This window comes from Pongo pygmaeus, chromosome X (assembly GCF_028885625.2).
Source record: "Pongo pygmaeus isolate AG05252 chromosome X, NHGRI_mPonPyg2-v2.0_pri, whole genome shotgun sequence".
In the NCBI taxonomy this organism is placed as follows: domain Eukaryota; kingdom Metazoa; phylum Chordata; class Mammalia; order Primates; family Hominidae; genus Pongo; species Pongo pygmaeus.
In genome coordinates, this window is record NC_072396.2 from 36653988 (window position 1) to 36674234 (window position 20247).

At 36.3% G+C, this 20247-nt stretch overlaps 1 protein-coding gene across 1 annotated transcript in view; it reads left to right on the forward strand.

The window, feature by feature from the left end:
* The first annotated feature begins 11960 nt into the window (after nt 1-11960).
* The window catches only part of CFAP47 (cilia and flagella associated protein 47), a 458984-nt gene continuing 450697 nt past the window's right edge, over nt 11961-20247 (forward strand). The window contains exons 1-2 of the mRNA XM_054473062.2: nt 11961-12209; nt 17436-17587. Coding sequence (XP_054329037.1) covers nt 11961-12209; nt 17436-17587 — 401 coding nt within the window. The remainder of the gene's footprint in view (nt 12210-17435; nt 17588-20247) is intronic.

Consider the following 20247-nt stretch of genomic DNA (forward strand, 5'->3'; position numbering starts at 1 on the left):
CAGTGTCGGGTGCATATAAATATATCCATAATTATTATAGCCTCTTGCTGAATTGACCCCTTTATCATTATACAGTGACCTTCTTTGTCTTTTCTTATAGTTTTTGTCTTGAAATCTATTTTGTCTGATATGAGAATTGCTACTCCTGCTCTTTTTTGGTTTCCACTTTCATGGAGTATCTTTTTCCATGCCTTTATTTTCAGTCTATTTGTATCTTTATAGGTGAAGTGTGTTGCTTGTAGAGAACATATCATTGGGTGTTGTATTTTTATCCATTCAGCCACTTAAAATCTTTTGCTTGGAAAGTTTAGTTTATTTACATTGAATGTTTTATTGATAAGTAAGCTTATTCCTGCCATTTTGTTATTTGTTTTTCTGATTGTTTGTGGTCTTCTGTTCCTTCTTTCCTTCCTTCCTGTCTTTCTTTAAGTGAAGGTGATCTTCTCTGGTGATATAATTTGGTTTCTTGCTTTTTAATTTTTGTGTATATGCATTGTATATGTTTTGGTTTGAGGTTACCATAAGCCTTGCAAATACTATTTTAAATTGCATTATTTTAAGCTGATAAAAACTTAACACTGTTTGCATAAACAAACAAACAAAAATAAAACTAATAAAGACTCTGCACCCTAAGTTCATCACCCTAGTTTTTAACTTTTTGTTGTTTCTACTTATATCTGATTGTCCTATGTCTTGAAAAGTTGTTGTAGTTATTTTTTTATTGGTACATCATTTAGTCTTTCTACTTAAGATTAGAGTATTTTACACACCGCCTAGTGTTATAATATTCTGTGTTTTTCTGTGTACTTACTATTACTAGTGAGTCTTGTACTTTCAGATGATTTCTTGTTGCTCATTAATGTTAATGGCCTTTTCTTTCTTATTGAATTACACCCTTTAGCATTTCATGTAGGAAAGATCTGGTGTTGATGAAATCCCTCAGCTTTTGTTTGTTTGTTAAAGTCTTTATTTCTTTTTTTAAAATTTTTTTGAGACAGAGTCTCACTCTGTCACCCAGGCTGGAGTGCAGTGGCATGATCTCAGCACACTGCAACCTCTACCACCCAGGTTCAAGCGATTCTCATGCCTCAGCCTCTTGAGTAGCTGGGACTACAGGTGTGCACTATGAAGCCTGGCTAATTTTTGTATTTTTAGTAGAGATGAGTTTCACCATGTTGGCCAGGCTGGTCTCGAATTCCTGGCCTCCAGTGATCCACCCACCTTGGCCTCCCAAAGTTCTAGGATTACAGGTGTGAGCCACTGCCCCCGGCCTCCAGTGATTTTCTCTTTCTTAACAGAAATTTAGTTATGTATAATAACATCTCTTTACAATCACACCAAGAAAGTCCTAGGTCTCAGAATCTCTTTTTTATTTTATTGATATAATAGAAATAATGGCTGTCATTTTTGGAAACCGCATGTAAATCTGGTTGTAAAACAGTGTATTGAGGGTTCAGCCAAAAGCAAATCCCCCCCCTACCCAAAAAAGAGGAAAAAGGGGAGTAGCAGGGTGTCGGGAAGAGGGGAAGAGACAAAACTTTCAAGAGCTTCTTCATGGAGAGGAAAGAGTTTCTGATGTATGCTAACAGGGATGAAAAAGGAGTTTATCTAACATTGAATAACATAATGGATTTGGGTACACTACAAGTTATATTTTCTCCAACCATTCAACAGGAACAAAACTTTCCTATTCCCACTCTCACCTCCCGACTCCTGCCCCGAAGATATAATTGCTAGGATTACTGGCACTCTTGAGATGCAAATCATCAGTGCATTTTTAAACACTCATTTTTTATTATGAAGAATCAGCTACTCTATATATTTACTTTCTAAAATAATATATGTATATATATGATTTGATATATTAATTTTCAGTATGCTTTTCTATAAGAGAAAAGAAAATATATATAAATATATGTATAATTTGATATATTAATTTTTAGTATGCTTTTCTTTTATTGAAAAGCAAAACATACTGAAAATTAATATATCAAATTATATATAATTATATTATACATATATATTATTTTAGAATCTGTAATCAAACATTTTTTTTCATTACCTGTTTCACAGGTTTTTCATCCCCTTTGGTTACGGAACATATCTTCAAATTATCTCATTTATTTTGCCAATATCACAAGCCCTATGGAAACAGATTTTTTATTCTATTGCACATAATTAATACCAAAGGGGTTTGGGGAAGCACTAGGAAATGAATTGAGGTATGAAAGATTCTTGAATCATTTGATGAATAATTGCTTTCACAATTACTACTTTGGGACTTTTTTCTCAGTCAACTAGTCACATTTATTCAGGTCCTGATTTGATTGTAGTTGCGTTGTGTAATTCAAAAGGCATCAATATCCCATAGCCAAAATATATTTGATACAAAACTAGTTTTGTCTAAAACGCCAGCATATATAGTTCAGCAATCAAATACTGAACTCTTAAATAAAAGAAAGATACAGCAATTTTTACTTTGACAAAAGCATAAAGTTAAAGGGAGAAATGACAAAAATGGAATTGGAAATGTACAACAAAGGGAAAGGGCAAAAATTCAGGCATGTTGAAACTATGGAAAAAATCGGAGTGAAACAATTTAAAAATACATTCAGAGTCATTACCTAGATATAGTAAATCACAACAGAGAAATATAATTAATACAAATTGAAGAGAAAAAGTAGGAAAACCAATATGAAAAAGTGATTATTTGATAGAAGTATTGAAACTCAACAAGCAATTCCCAGAGAATAGATAAGGGAATGTGCTATCTAAAGAATTAATGTTCAGTTGTTAAGTTCTGCTAATCTTGCACTAAATTAAACTTTTGAGGAAACTTTAAATATACTGTACTACGTTTTGAAATTATTATCATAAATTATGCAGTAAATGATGTTGGGGTAGTTTGGATCAGCAAATCACTTTTATATCAGGATAAATTTTATATGAATAAAAACCCAAACAAACAAAAACATGAAAAAGCCCCCAAAAAACCCCAAACAGAAACAATAGTAAACAAACAGTCAAAGCACCAGAAGGAACCATGGGAGAACGTTGGTTCTTCATTATCCAATTTTGGCATAAGGAGAGTTTTTCTAGGAATAAATAAAAATGCTTTTTAAAAACCTGAAGCCATAAAAAATAATACATTTCACTAACACAGTAATTAGAAAAGTTTAAAAAATAGATATACAGAAACATATATTTATGCAGACAACACTAATTTCCTTAATATATAAAGCACTTCCACTATTGATAATAAATAGATCAACATTCCAAGAAAAAATATATGAATAGACAGAGTATAGGAAAAAATAAATACTAATGACTTTTAAATAAATGAAAAGATGTTCGTTTCTATTGTAATAAGAGAAATGCAAATTAAGATGCATGGAAATATCATTTCTTATGTAAGATAGTTGCAAAAAAATCAAAACATTGATAAAGTTTTTGTTTCCTATTGCTGCATAACAAATTACCACAAAGTTAACAACTTAAGACAACAGACATTTATTATCTCACGTTTTTTGGGGGGCAGAAATCTGAGCACTGCATGGCTTGATTCTCTGCTCAGAAATGCAAACAAAATCAAGATGCCCACAGAGCTACACTCCTTTCTGGTGGCTCTAGGGGAAGAACTCGATTCCAAGGTCATTTAGGTTGTTGATAGGATTTAGTTCATTTATACTAGAATATTCAAATTCAAATCAGTAATGATGTATTAAGTCCTTCTCATACTAAAAATGTCTCTGACTGGCCGGGCCCCGTGGCTCACGCCTGTAATCCCAGCACCTTGGGAGGCCGAGTCGGGCGGATCAAAGGTCAGGAGATGGAGACCATTGTGGCTAACACGGTGAAACCCCGTCTCTACTAAAAATACAAAAAATTAGTCGGCCGTGGTGGCGGGCGCCTGTAGTCCCAGCTACTCGGAAGACTGAGGCAGAAGAACCGTGTGAACCCGGGAGGCGGAGCTTGCAGTGAGCCAAGATCGCGCCACTGCACTCCAGCCTGGGTGACAGAACGAGACTCCGTCTCAAAAAAAAAAAAAAAAAAAGAAATGAAAATGTCTGACTTCTGGCTCACTCCTGAGCTTAAGAAAGCGCTCTTATGTTAAATTAGGCTCACCTGGATACTCTCCGTATCTTAAGATTGGTAATGCCATACAAATTTACATAATCGTGGGAGTGATAACTCATCATATCCACAGGTTTTGTGAATTAGTTCAGGATATATGAGTGGAGGGGGTATTTTAGAAACCCTGCCTACTACACATACTGTAACAGCTTAGGCGTGGGAAGAAATGTACTCTCATTTTTTGCTAGACTATGATGAATATAAACTCACTGAAGAACAACTTTCTAGTTTCTATTAACAGTGACATTTCTTGATAACCATCTAGTGACAAGTGCACAGAACTTTGATCAATTCTCCTTATAGTAATTCTATATTATTCTATAGATACACATGTGAGAAAAAATATACACGACAACAGTCATCTCTACCCTGTTTGTAATTTTAAAAAGATTGCAAACAACTCAAGGTGAATCAGAAGTTCACCAGGTCAATAAATTATTATACATCCACATAATGGAATATTATGCTGTTGTAAAAAATGAAGTTATTCTTGATGTACTGATATGACTTCCAAGATGTATTGTTGTGTGAAATAAGCAGTAAAGTAATGATGTAATAGTATGCTACGAGTGATATAAAAAAGAGGGAGAAAATATTCCCTCTTCCCCTGTGCCCCACAAGTACGTGTAGCAATGTTTGGAGTTAGTTTGGGTTGTCATAATTGAGGGGAGGGGCATGTGCTACTGACATCTAGTGGGTAAAGGCCAAGGAAGTAGCTAAATATTCTACAATGCAGAGGATAGCACCTTAAAAATATAATTATCTGGTCAAAAAATGTCAGTAGTTCTGAGGTTGAGAAATTCTGCTGTAAAACTACCATTTTGAGATTTTCAGGGTCTTGTTGGTTTTAAAGTTTCATGAAAAAGTTTGTCTATTTTGCTCTTTCATGTGAGTACTACATAATTCAGCCAAATTCTTTCCTAATTCTTCACATTTCCATACTGTAAAGTCCTGATATTTTAGATTGCTTGTCTTTCTCTCGATTCCTGTAGATGTTATTATCCAACTCTGTTAAAACTTTCTTGTGATAGATTGACTAAAAGTGCCAACATCCTTTCAGGTAGTACGAGAAATGGCCCTGTAGGAGAGTAAAATAATGCAAAAATTACTCTTGTTACTATCAAGTGAGGCCTCTCCTGATGAGAGATACTGCATGAGATGATTGACTTTCAATTGCCTGTTTCACTCAGGAATCTATAATTATTCAGGAACCAGAGGTATTACTTGCCATCAGGTATTTGCCCCCAGTGAACATGAGAGGAAAATGGAGGGCCAACACAGTAGTGTAGAGGTAGGAAAGGGTGGCAGGAGCTTTGGATAGCTAAAACAAGGTTTTTCAAAAGTTATGATACTCAATCTAATAGGGTGATATTATCAGAACTGTTCAACTTCATGGGGACATGCCCTTCAGAGCTCCTGTCCTCTGTTGGTGTCTGTGTTGATTAGATTTAGCTGCTCTATAGGGACTCAAACTAATAGTGCATTAAATGTGATTTAGTTTCAACTCTCTCTCAAATAATAGTCCCGGCTGGGTTGGTAGTTTTGCTATACAATTTAGTCAAGGCCCTGGCTCCTTTGATCTTCTCACTCTATCTACCTTAAAGTGATCAGGTGGCCCTCTACCGTATTTACAATGAGCTCAAGAAGCAAGATAAGAGGGTAGGGAAAGCATCCCCACCATTGTAAGGCACCACTTTAACATTATAATTCAGAAGTGGCACAAGTCAGTTACACTCACAACCAAACCTTGTTTGCATGGCTACATCTAGCAACAAGAAAGCCTGGAAAATGTAATCAACCTGTGCAGTCATAGGCACATCTAAAAACTCTACCATGAAAAAATAGGAAAAAATGGATAATGCAGCACAGTTAGCAGTCTCTGAAATGATTTCTGTTTGTAGTAAAGCACACTTGTTACTAACATTAGAGAAACGTGTATCCTTTGGCCCTGATCTCTTGAAGCCTTTCCTCATTCATCATATCCTTTGTAAAAACAATGGATTATTTTTCTGGTAATTCATCTTGCTGCCATCCAATTCACAGTATTCTATTCTATCCAGGCATTAGTCTCATCACTTTATTCTTATTGGCATGGCTTTTTATTATCTAGAAGAACTTTTAATCATATGCTACCTTAGTCAATTGTATTGTACATTACTCACTTTCAAATTATTTCATAAACACATTGATGACTATACTTTTGTATTTTATGTCAATGATTTTTGGGGAACAGGTGGTTTTTGGCTATCTGAATAACTTCTTTAGTGGTGATTTCTGAGATTTTGGTGACCCTGTCACTCGAGCAGTGTACACTGTGCCCAGTATGTAGTATTTTATCCCTCACCCTGCTTCTGCCCTTCTCCCTGAGTCTCCAAAGTTCATTATGTCATTCTTTTTTTTTTTGAGACATAGTCTCGCTCTGTTGCCCAGGCCCGAGTGCGGTGGGGCAATCTTGGCTCACTACAACCTCTGTTTCCTGGGTTCAAGGGAGTCTCCTGCCTCAGATTCCCGAGTAGCTGGGACTACAGGCATGTGCCACCACACTGGCTAATTTTTGTATTTTTAGTAGAGACGGGGGTTTCACCATGTTGGCCAGGCTGGTCTCAAACTCCTGACCTCAGGTGATCCACCTGCTTCGGCCTCCCAAAGTGCTGGGATTACAGGCATGAGCCACCACGCCTGGCCCATTATATCATTGTTATGCCTTTGCATCTTCATAGCTTTGCTCTTACTTATAAGTGAGAACATAGGATATTTGATTTTCCATTCCTCAGTTACTTCACTTAGAATAGCAGCCTCCAACTCCATCCAAGTTGCTTCAAAAGCCATTATTTTGTTTCGCTTTATGGCTGTGTGCCTAGAGGAAATCTTTTTATCCTATTTCAGTAACATCTAAGTCAGTACTCTAACCACTATAGTAGATTTTTCTTGATTGCATGCAGACTGCATTTTAAATAAATTATTTGATCTTTTAAATCATTTTTTTTCAGTCCTTTAAGCAGATCTAAAAGTAAATATCCAAACATTCTACTAAGGATAATTTTGCGCACTTCCTTATTGTTATCCCTGCCTTGGTGTTCAGAAACTCTACACTTCATTAGAATTTCCTCTAGCTATGTATGAAGTAGAGCCTTTGATTTCTAGTTCACATGGCAACTTTTATAGTTATTAGATGAGAGTTATATTTTTTCATACATTAATTCAGAGTAGAATGGCAAGTCTGAATTGAACATTTAGGATGTCTCTCCTTGACTTCAATGGCCCCATAATAGTACTGTTCATCATTCACTATAATAATAAAATAAAGTTTAACCTTATTTTTAATATATACATTGTTTCAGTAAGAACACCTTCTTTGACTTTTACATACAAGTTCTTGCCAACTATGCTGTTTTGGAAATGTGAACAAAAATGCACATGCATATTTAATACACGGTATATAATCAACATTATTCTTCATGAAGCCCCCAGAAGATTTTTAAAAATATATAAATATGTATCTATATGTGTAACATATATAATACTATTTATATTTTAATTACGATTATGCAAAATCTCTTGTCATTTTGTGTTATTTGTTCAACTTTAAAGTCATTACATAAATACACATTGTTGAAAATTTGGCTAAAAACAGCTTATATTTCAGTAAAAAGCCTTGAACTGTTAGTCAACATAATACTGGAAATCTGAGCTAAAGCAATCAGACAAGAGAAATAAATGGAATGGAAGAAGTCAAATTATCTCTGTTTGAGATGATATGATCTTATATTTGGAAAAAAAATCTGAAGACTCCAGGAAAAAACCTATTAGAACTGATAAACAAATTCAGTAAAATTGCAGGATGCAAAATCAACATACAGAATCAGTAGCATTTCTATATGCCACAGTGAACAATCTGAAAAAGAAATTTAAAATGTAAGCCCACTTGTAATAGCCACAAATAAAATTAAATATCTAGGGATTAACCAAAGAAATGAAAGATCTCTAAAATTAAAATTATGAAATGCTAATGAAAAAAATGAAGAGGACACAAAAAAAATGGAAAAATATTCCATGTTCATGGATTGGAAGAATCAATATTGTTAAAATGTCCAGAAGACCCAAAGCAATCTGCAGATTCAATGTAATCCCTATAAATATACCAACGACATTCTTCACAGAAATAGAAAAAACAATACTAAAATTTATATGGAACCACGTAAGACCCATAGTAGCCGAAACTATCCTAAGCAAAAAGAAAGAAACAGAGCGAATCACATTACCTTACTTCAGATTATACTACAGAGCTATAGTAACCAAAGCAGCATGATACTGGCATAAAGACAGACACATAGACCAATGGAACAGAAGAGAGAACCCAGAAACAAATCCACATACCTACAGTGAACTCACTTTTGACAAAGGTGCCAAGAACATACACTGGAGAAAAGACAGTCTCTTTAATAAATGGTGCTGGAAAAACTGGATGTCCATATTCAGAAGAAAACAAGCCCCATATATCTCGTCATATACAAATATCAAAACAAAATGGGTTAAAGACTTAAATTTAAGACTTCAAACTATAAAACTGCTATTAGAAAGCATTGAGAAAACTCTCCAGGGTCCTGTTCTGGGCAAAAATTTATTGAGTAGTACCCCACAAGTACAGGCAAGCAAGGCAAAAATTGACAAATAGGATCACATCAAGTAAAAAAGCTTGTGTACAGCAAAGGAAATAATCCACAAAGTGAAGAGACAACACACAGAATGGGAGAAAATATTGGCAAACTACCCATCTAACAAGGGATTAATAACCAGAATATATAAGGAGCTCAAACAACTCTATAAGAAAAAAAAAACAAACTAATGATCCAATCATGAAATGAACAAAAATTTGAATAGACATTTCTCAGAAAGAGACATATAAATGGCAGTCACATGAAAAGGTGTTCAACATCACTGATCATCAGAGAGATGCAAATGAAAACTATAATGAGATATCATCTCACCACAAATAAAATAGCTTTTATCCAAAAGTCGGGCAATAAGAAATGCTGGAAGGGAATCTTCATACACTGTTGGTGGGAATGTAAATTAGTACAATCACTCTGAAGAACAGTTTGGAGATTCCTCAGTAAACTAAAAACTGACCCGTCATGTGATCCAGCAATCCCACTGCTGGGTATATACCCAAAAGAAAGAAAATCAGTATATCAAAGAGGCATCTGCATTCCCATGTTTGCTGCGGCACTGTTCACCATAGCTAAGACTTGGAAGCAACCTAAGTGTCCGTCAACTGATAAATGGATAAAGAAAAATGGGGTACATATACACAATGGAGAACTATTCAGACATAAAAAAGGAATGAGGTCCTGTCATTTGCAACAATGTAGATGGAACTGGAGATCAGTATGTTAAGTGAAATAAGCCAGGCACAGAAAGAGAAACATTGCATGTTCTCACTTATATGTGGGATCTAAAAATCAAAACAGTGAACTCATGCATTAAGAGAGTAAAAGGTTGATTTCCAGAGGCTGGGAAGGGTAGTGGGGGACACTGGGAGAGGTGGGGGTGTTTAATGTGTATTAAAAAATCATTTAAAAGAATGAATAAGACCTACTATTTGCTAGCACAACAGGGTGACTTGACTGTAGCCAATAATTACTTAATTGTACATTTAAAAATAACTAAAAGAATGTAATTGAATTGTTTGTAACACAAAAGCTAAATGCTTGAGGTGATGGATACCCCATTCTCCATGATGTACTTATTTCACATTACATGCCTGTATCAAACCATCTTATGTAACCCATACATATATACACCTACTATATACCCACAAAAATTAAAAATTGAAAAAATTATAAAGTCTTTGAAAATAGAAACTGAACAAGAGTTTAGAGCTAAACATGTGATGCAAATATTAGAACATTTCATCTAAAATTAATAGTTTGAGTGGATAAAAGAATATATAAGCCAGGAAGGTTTATGTATAGTTACTAAGAACAATGGATTGAGCTTTAGGCTTGTTGAACTTGGAGAGCTATGTGACATTCCTCCTTTGTTGATGAGAATGCCAACAGAACAGATAAAATTGTTCTTCGTTTGATTTTTATTGCCATATCTTTGGATTATACACAGAAATCCAGACGGGTTTTATCCTTGAGAGTAAAAAATTAGGGAGTTTTGAGGCTTCTTTGGAGTTTCCAATTTTTTCAGAAATTGATTGAGGGGCTTTGTATGAACTGTGGTCTTGATTCAGTCAAGTTATATGAGCTATTGTTATTTCAATGCTGTAAAATTGTCCTGCTTAGGGCCTCAGGAACATGGACAGGATTTGTATTGTGATATAGTAGTAGCGACTAGTATAAAAATTCCAGCCATGATTCACATCTCCCACTTGTTAAACCAAGATATATAGAATTTTGAAAGATAATGTCGATGGTTTGCATCTATCAATTCCTAAGAATTTACAAATAATAATCACCACTTCTGCTGTTTTTCAACTATTGACAGCAGTTCCAAGAAATGTGACTACTTGTCTTTGTATTTAGAACTACTTATTAATCTCTGCATCCTTGTGGAAAATGAAGCAAGAAATTCTTTATCATCTTGGTACTGTGAGAACCTTGTAAAAGTGTTGTGGGAAAGGTTTTACTGTTGAAGAATGACTAACTGTTTGGCTGGCAGATGGAGAGACCATTCTCCTCAGAGTGAACATAATGTGCAGTAGCAAGGAGGAAATGGAAGCGCGTGGTATATTTTGAAACTCTTAGATAATAGAAGAAGGACAAGGAGAGAGTAGCGACTGGGCAATGTGAATATGAGTTTGTTGGAAAAGTCCTCATCTAGCAGTGAAGATGTGTGATCTCTATCTCCTGAGCAACACCATTTCACAAATGAGGACCCTGGAATAGTTAACAAGGTTCCTAAAGCCTCTATATTCAGTGTGTGGCCCTGGAACCAGAAGTATTGTAATCACCTGGGAGCTTGCTTGTCATAAATACAGATACTTAGACCTTGCTTCAGACATACTGAAACAGAATCTGCATTTTAACAAAAGACCCAGAGGATTGCTTTTACGTTGTGTGTGTGTGTGTGTATGTGTGCATTTAAAAAGATACAGGTGTCACAATATGCATACTGTTTGGTCAATTTTAAAATTTAATACTGTATAATGGATAGCTCTTATGTCAACACAGATCTACGTTATTATTCATCATAAATAAACAGTAAGTTATTGTATCCATCGCTACTGATTGGTATTCATATTAATCCAATATTTTGCTATTGTAAGAAACATTCTGATTCAGAAACGCTGACGTAAAGACCTCTGAGCAGGACATCTTGGAGACACTGACTTTATTTCTCCTATATTTCTCCCTTTCTGTTATATCTTGCTGCCTTAATAGACCACGTGGGCACATCACTTTCACTGATCTTTTTTTTCTTTGTAAATTTAAATTTTAATTGAATTATAAGGCCAGTTTACAGTGCATCTGTGGGCAGGTTTCTTTAAAATGCATGGTACTTTAAACTTTGTCTTAAGAGAGGTCCAGGAAAATGCCCACTAAGCCTCTGTGATTTTAATACAGTGCCAGGCCATGGCAAAGTGAGGTGCCTCTGACGTTTGGGCTGCCACAGCGTGTTTTTCAGTTACTCTGGTGACACCTGTGACCTGAGGGTTATTTTATTCGCGTTAGCAACTCGCGCAGGTTGGGAGGCGCCAATGAGAGCAGGGCTTGAAACTAGCGCTTGGCGTCTGATGGTTGCCTAGCGACGGTCGTCGACGCTAATCCTTGGCCGGACGGATCCACGTCTGTTTTCTGGCTACCAAGAGGGCAGCCATGAACACCCAAAGGGGTTCCCTCACCATAAACGTACACAGAAGTTCCCTCGCCATGAGCATCCAAAGGGGTTCCCTCGTCCCCCGGGATATGGATAGCTCAGGGAGAGACATGCAGCTGCGGGTGATCCCGGCTGAGGTGAAGTTCCTGGACACGATGGCCGGGAGGGTGTACCGCCTCCCGCTTACTGTGCATAATCTTTGCCGCTGGAACCAGAAAATCCGATTTAAGGAGCCCATCAAGCCACAGGTGACACACTAAGGGGTGCTGGAAGCGGGACCTTGTGAGAGCGCCTCCTCACATGGCGTCTCTCTTTGCCCCAGGGAGTAGTCATCTGGCTCCTGCCGGGATGGAGGCAGGATTGGGCTTCCCGGGAAACAGTGACAGGTTTCTGTGTGTGTGCTCTTTTTTTTTCCTCTTTGTTTTCTGTTTTGTTTAGGATTAGGAGATGGGGAGGGCAGGGTGGAGAAAAGCTGACCTAGAGCCTCCCCATTTCTTCAACCTGGGTTTAGAAACTTGTTAACAATCCCAAAATTTGTGCAACTTGGTTTTATGATTTTGCTGTTGCCTTAAGAATTATGAGAACAAAATTCTCTATTAACTGCCCTTTGAATCATAAAGTGCCTGATAACTCCAGGAACTGTAGGATTAGTGGAAAGGTTCATTATTTCATATTTTAACAAACATTTGTTAAGCACCTACTATATAACAGGTAATAGACATGAGGAATACAGAATGGACACAGCCCTGCCCTCATAGAACTTAGAAACTAATGAGGGGGTTTTAGTACAGATCTAACCACCAAGAAAGTTAATGTTCTGAGAGGGTGTTTCTGTCTTCTAATTTAAAGTGGGCAGAATTTCCTCCGTATCTCACTGTGTTATTTTACATCATGTGTGTGAATGGATGGTTATTAGTTCAGTATGATCACATTTTCTCAGGCAAATTTTTGATATAGGAAATGTGATAAGAATTTTTGAAATGTAAGCAATAAATAACTGAAAAGTTCAAGAGATATTCCTAATAAAAAGTAGTGTTGAATACAGCTGGACTGTATGTGCAGAAAACAAAAAGATGTCTGTAATTTTAGATTATATATACATGTATTTCTTTGTATATATGTAGAAAAACCTATGTTAATGATTAGAAGAGCAATGAGAAAAAGGACTTCCATGTTCTAATTTTTGCTCTGTTAAAAAAATCGATGTATTATTTACTTACACTAAAGTGCACAGATCTCAAAAGTAAAGTTTGACGAATTTACAAAAAAAAAATACGTGTGTGTGTAGATAGATAGCTAGATAGATAATCTCCATTAGCTACCACCTGGATCAAATAATAGAATATGTTCACCATCCCAGAAGATCCCCAGTGCTTCTTCCTTACAGTACCTGGAGTAATCACCCTGTGGAACTGACCACTATTCTGATTTCTAACACTGTAGATTAGTTTGGCCTGTCCTTGGCTTTCATATAAATGGAATCAGGTTTTAATGATTTTCATATTTAAATATTTTTATTAAAAAGTATATCTCAAGAGACTGTTAACTCCTCTTTAGATCAAAAAGTACTTGCTTACTCCAGGTACTGTAAAATTAGGGAAAGGCTGTGTTATTTCACTACCTTAGCACATATTTACTGAACAATTAAATGTGTGTCTGAAAATACTTTCTTTTGAAACAAGCTGGTGTTAATGTTTGGATGTGGACAACCACTATTTTATGGATGTTCAGGGGACACTCGTATGGATGGTTTCTGTGCAGTAACAAGAAAAATATTATAATTGGTTTTATTTCAGTTTATATCTAGGATATAACGGAAAACAATTCATTCCACAAGTCTTGACATTGACAAGAGAACATCCAGATATGCTTAGTAGTTAGAAGCCAATATCAGTGTGAATTTTCCTTTGTTGCAAGACTATGAAATGCACTCCTGATCCTTCATAAAGGGAATTAGATAAATAGTGAAAAGTGCATCTTGTGGGGGTGGGGGATAAGAAAAAGTAAAAACAAGGTGCTGTGGAAAGGTCATTGTCATCATCACTATTATAATTACTCAGAAAATGATTCCTCTAACATACAGCAGTGCTTGTTTTTCACCCAGACTCAAGAACCTGCATTGACCCTATGTATTGAATACCCACTATGTGTCATAGATTGCTGGTAGAAAAATAAGAAGACACATACTTTATCTTCAAAGACAATAGAATTGATAGTACTATTACTGATTTTCAATAACATCCTTCAATCTCACCAACACTATCCATCTGAGAGTGTTTTTATGGCTTGTGTGGCCTCTGGTCTGGTCAGATCAGCCTTACTCATACCTGCCCCCTCTCCCTTATGACTCAGACTTCTTTTTCTTCTCACCCACATTTTCATACCCTGTCATCTGCAAGAATCATCCCTTTCCAAATCCCATCCATCTTTTAAGGTCAATGTGAGTTCTCATTTTCTCTAAGAAGTCTCTTATTATTTTATCTCCAAATTATTTCTGTCTTACTGGATACCATTTTCATTTACAGACATTCCTTATAGTTTGAATTTGTGTCCCTGTGCCTCTTGTTAAATGTTAGTACTGCTTCAATTTTCAGCTCATAAACTGCTAAGAGTAGGGATGGTGCCTTGCACACATTTGCATCTCACTGAGAGTGCTCAGCACTGTGCACTTTGACCAAAAGCACATGGTTCTGAAGTATTGGTTTTCCTTCTTGAAACTATAGCTTACTTACAAGAAGATAGTCAAACCTGATATGTGGACTTCCAACACCCAAAGGCTTATGTGGAAAATATTGTATCCCTTGTTTTCCTTCTGTTCTATAAATTGCAGGAGGGTTGAGAGTTCGAATGTGGTAGTTAGGAGGTATCAGCATTGTTTGCTGAAAGCATGAAGCTCCCACATCAGTGTTACTTCCAAATCACTCCACTTCTCTATATCCTTAATTGCTGCAAAGCACTATTTAGACTCAGCCTCACATTAGAATCCCTGAATCATCATTTTCAACATAACCTCCATTGTTTCTGATTGAGGACTCTTGCCCAGGGAGGCTGGCTTATTATCTGCTTTCTGAGAGATTATTTTGCTTATTCTTGTTTCTGCTTGTGTCTGACATATTTTTACACCTATAATGAGCACCTTCCTCGCTTCTTCTCCACCTTTAATATCCATTCGCTAAGAGTAGGCCAGGTACACTCCTTTCTAGCCCACAATAATCATGTCCTCTCATGGATTTTCATGACACTTATGTCTGTATCACTCATATGGTGCTTAACTAGTCCCTGGCTTATATTTAATTTTCAAGAGGTTTGTAGTCTGCTTCCTTAAAGAGATTATATATTCAGGAGAGGGACTCTTTCTAGTTGAAGGGGAGGAAGTGCTTATGATTTAGAGTCAGATAGATACGTTTTTGAGTCTTCACTTCCTGAGTGACTTCAGACATTAATTATACTTTACATGTCCCAGTTCCCTCATCTATATACTGAGAGCCTTAATATCAGCCTCACAGGACTGTAGAAGTGTATTTACATAAGATAATACATGTAAAATGCTTGACACATTATAAATGCATAATAGATATTATTTCTCTTTTTTCTCCCTTTATTTTTTTCCTGGCATCTAGCAAACGTCTTACTAGAACAAAAGTGTTTTTATCCTCTTTGTTATATTCTTCTTTTATATTTCCTCCAAGTTATGAAGCTCAAATTCCCATGGATAAAGCATATAAAATACACATATGAGGGCCGGGCACGATGGCTCATGCCTGTGATTCCCAGCACTTTGGGAGGCCGAGGCGGGCAGATCACACGGTCAAGAGATTGAGACCATCCTGGCCAACATGGTGAAACCCCGTCTCTGTTAAAAATACGGAAATTAGCTGGGCATGGTGGTGCACACCTGCAGTCCCAGCTACTCAGGAGGCTGAGGCAGGAGAATTGCTTGAACCTGGGAGGTGGAGGTTGCAGTGAGCTGAGATTGTGCCACTGCACTCCAGCCTGGTGACAGAGTGAGACTCCGTCTCAAAAAAAAAAAAAGTATATACATACACACACACGTACGTGCATGTGGGTATATATTATGTATGTATATGATTGAGCAACATTTTTATTAGGTTGTTCTTCCTTTTTTCTGTATTCAGATTTTAAGCTTCTTAGAATAGAAGCCACATTAGTTCTATAAGTATCTCATATTTTTAAAGTAGCCCATTGGCATTTATATGTTTCTTAGCTACCTGCATTGTCAGATTCAAGTTGTGTACTCTTGAAAGCATACCTTAAATATCTAGAATCAGATAGGTACAAACATGAGCATTAAGTCTTTGCCTTTAGGTACATAAGACAAATATCACATGCTCTCACTTATATGTGAAATATAAAAATTCAGACTTGTAGAAGTAGAGAGTAGAATGGTGGTTACCAAAGGCTGAGGGTTGGGGTGGGCAGAGAAAGGAAAAATGTTGGTCAAAGGGTACAAAGTTTCAGTTAAACAGGAAGAATGAGTTCTGGTGATCTATTGTACAGCAAGGTGACTATATGGTTAACAATAAAGTATTGTGTGGCTGGGTGCGGTGGCTCACACCTGTAATCCCAGCACTTTGGGAGGCAGGGCTGGTGGATCGTGAGGCCAGGAGATGGAGACCATCCTGGCTAACACAGTGAAATCCCGTCTCTACTAAAAAAATACAAAAAATTAGCTGGGTGTGGTGGCAGGCGCCTGTAGTCCCAGCTACTCAGGAGTCTGAGGCAGGAGAATGGCGTGAACCCAGGAGGCGGAGCTTGCAGTGAGCAGAGATCACGCCACTGCACTCCAGCCTGGGCAACAGAGTGAGATGTCAAAAAAAAAAATAATGTATTGTATATCTCAAAATTGCTAAAAGAATGGATTTTAAATGTTCCCAGTACAAATAAATAAGGATGTGAGGGATATGTTAATTAGCCTGATTTGCTCATTCCACAATGTATACCTGTATTAGTACATCATATTGTACTCAACGAATATATACAATTATTTGTCAATTAAAAATAAAATTAAAATTAGAAAGTCTTTGGCATTAGGGCAGGAATAGAGCCTGTATTTTGATAATAATATAACACTCCTAACTATAGTTGCTCACTTTATTTATTTATTTATTTATTGAGACCAAGTCTTGCTCTGTCACCCAGGCCGGAGTGCAATGGCGCGATCTTGGCTCACTGCAGTCTCCACTTTCTGGGTTCAAACAATTCCCCTGCCTCAGCCTCCTCAGTAGCTGGGACTACAGCTGTGCACCACCACGCCCGACCAATTTTTTGTATTTTAGTAGAGAAGGGGTTTCACCATGTTGGCCAGGATGGTCTTGAACTCCTGACTTCATGATCCGCTGGCCTCCACCTCCCAAAGTGCTGGGATTACAGGCGTGAGCCATTGTGCCCGGCCATGGTATTTTTTTTTATATGGAGTTAAGATGTATAATTTGATTCTCTTTCTCCCACTGAAGTTCAAACTGATGTTGACCAGTCTGGATAAAGAACTTGCTTCTGGCCTTCAGATGACAGCTATGGTGGAATATCATCCTGATAAAGACGAAGACACTTTTGACCGACTACTTATTTCAATAGAAAATAAAACAACAGAAATTCCTCTAATTGGGTATGTAATCTTCATAGTTCATGCTGACATTTTGAATACTCTTTAAATAAAAATGAGGGTCAAAGTAATATTCTGTATTTTTTCTGACATAGTTTCCTTACAGTTGAACTTAAAGGACACATTTTTAGAAAATTGTAGTGTTTGTAAGAAATGAAACCTCATTCTCTATTATTTTTATTAAAAAAAAATTCAACAATTGAATGTATTAATAATTGAATTTTTGCAAACTTGTATTCAGATTTTAATTTAATTTTAAAGTATTGTCAGGTTCACTTCACTAGATTTTAAATTAGGCAAATGTTTGGTGTCAAAAGAATCAAAATGCTGTTCTTTTGAGACTGGTTGAAAAATATGGATGGATGTAAGTATAAAAAAGAGCTAAGTGACTGACTTGGTTGTTACAAATTATTTATTTAACCAGGATGAGTGATGATTCATTTGTTGTTTTTTAATATTAAAAAGTATATTTCTGTTCATCATAAATTTATCTATCAAAGTTAGTGTTAAAATTTAAAGTGTTTATTTATATATATACATGTATGATCCTCCTTTTCCCCAGCAGAATGTGGTTTCCATAGGTGTTTTCTTTTGCCTCTATTTGCCCACCACCTACAGAATTAATTTGGAATATTTTCTGCAGATTACATGGTATTAGATATATACCTTTTAAAAAATTCCCTTTTATTCAGGCTGGGTGCGGTGGCTCATGCCTGTAATCTTAGCACGTAGCACTTTGGGAGGCCAAGGCAGGTGGATCACTTGAGCTCAGGAGTTGGAGACCAGCCTGGGCAACATGGTGAAACCCCACCTCTACAAAAAATACAAAAACAAAAAAACAAAAAACAAAAAAACCAAAAACCTGGGGGTGGTGGCGCATGCCTGTAGTCCCAGCTACTTGTAGGGCTGAGGCAAGAGGATTACTTGAACCCAAGAGGTAGAGGCTACAGCGAGCCAAGATCACGCCACTGCACTCCAGCCTGGGTGACAAAGTGAGACCCTGTCTCAAAAAAAAAAAAAAATTCCCTTTCTTTTTCATTTCTATAAACTAAATTTAGATCCTCAATTATTTTGTTTCTTCGTGTTGTTGAGAAGTTCTGATTTAGCACATCATCCCATTTTTGCATAGGAATCAAACAGTAGACACATGGTAGGAAAAAAACAAGCTATTAACCCAGTATAAATATTTAATTTGTGTTTTGCAACTTAAGTAGAACCATTTTGGATGCATTCTACACTTTGACATATCTATGACTGGCACTCAGATTTGCTTGTTTGTGGTATGTATGGAGAGACAGGTTGAAGATGCTTCTGTCCTTGAAAACAGAGATTTTTTTCTTGTTTCCAGAGTATGCCCTCTCTCATCAGAAGTCTATTTCCCACCATGGTTGCAATATAAGGAGAGCACTGCCCCTCTTTTGGTGTGATGGACAGGGTTGAAGAAAGGGGTGTGTGTGTGTGTGTGTGTGTGTGTGCGCGCATGTGTGTTATTAATTTCTACACTTTTTTTTATCACCTGTGTAGGTTCTTGTATCCACCACCACAGTCAAGATAGTAAACAGTTCCAATACCACAAGAAAATCCCTCCTGTTGCTTTATTACAACTGTATCTACTTCCCTTCTGCCTCATACCCACGAACCCTAAACTGTGGATACTGCTAATCTGTCTTCTATGTCTAAAATTTTTGTCATCTCAAATATATTACATAAATTGAATCACACACTATGTAGCCTTCTGTTTTTTTCTTGCAGCAAAATTTCTTGCAGCAAAATCTTGCAGGAGATTCAGCCAAGTTGTTGAATGTATCAATATTTTGTTCCTTTTTATTGCTGAGTAGTATTCTATTTTATATATATATATATCTCAATTTGTTTAACAATTGACCTGTTGAAGAACAAAGGGACAGATTCCAGTTTTTAGCCATCACAAATAAGCTGCTTTAATATTCTTGTACAAAAATTTTGTGTGAGCATAAATTTTTATTTTTTCTGGGATAAATGCTCATGAGTGTAATTGTAGGGTCATATGGTAACTACGCATTTTGTTTAATAGAAAATCCCAAATTGCTTTTCAGAGCACCTGTACCATTTTACATTTCAAAGAGTGATACATGAGTAATCTACTTTTACGATATGTTTGCCAGTATTTTTTGCTTTCATCACTATTTAAAAATTTTAGCTATTCTGATAGATATTTAATGGAATCTCTCATAGTTTTAATTTGCATTTCCCCGATGGCTAATGATGTTGACAACATATTTTCAGGTGTTTCTTTGCCATCTGAGTACCCTCTCTAGTAAAATCTCTGTTAATGTGTTTTTCTCATTTTCTGATTACATTGCTCTTTATTATTGAGTTTTGCAATTTCTTTGTATATTCTGGATACAAGTCTTTTGATGGTTATGTGGCTTGCAAATATGTTCTCACAGTTTGAGGTTTGACTTTTCATCCTTTTAACAGGGTATTTTGTAGAACAAAAGGGTTTTTTTTTTTAAATGTTCAGTGATGTCCAATTTATCAATTTTCCTTTAATTAGTACTGCTTTTAGTGTTAAGTCTAAGAACTCTTTGCCTAATCCTTGATGATAATGGTTGAAGATTTTCTTCTATTTTTAACTTTTAAAGTTTTACATTTAAGTCCGTGATATACATTGAGTTAATTTT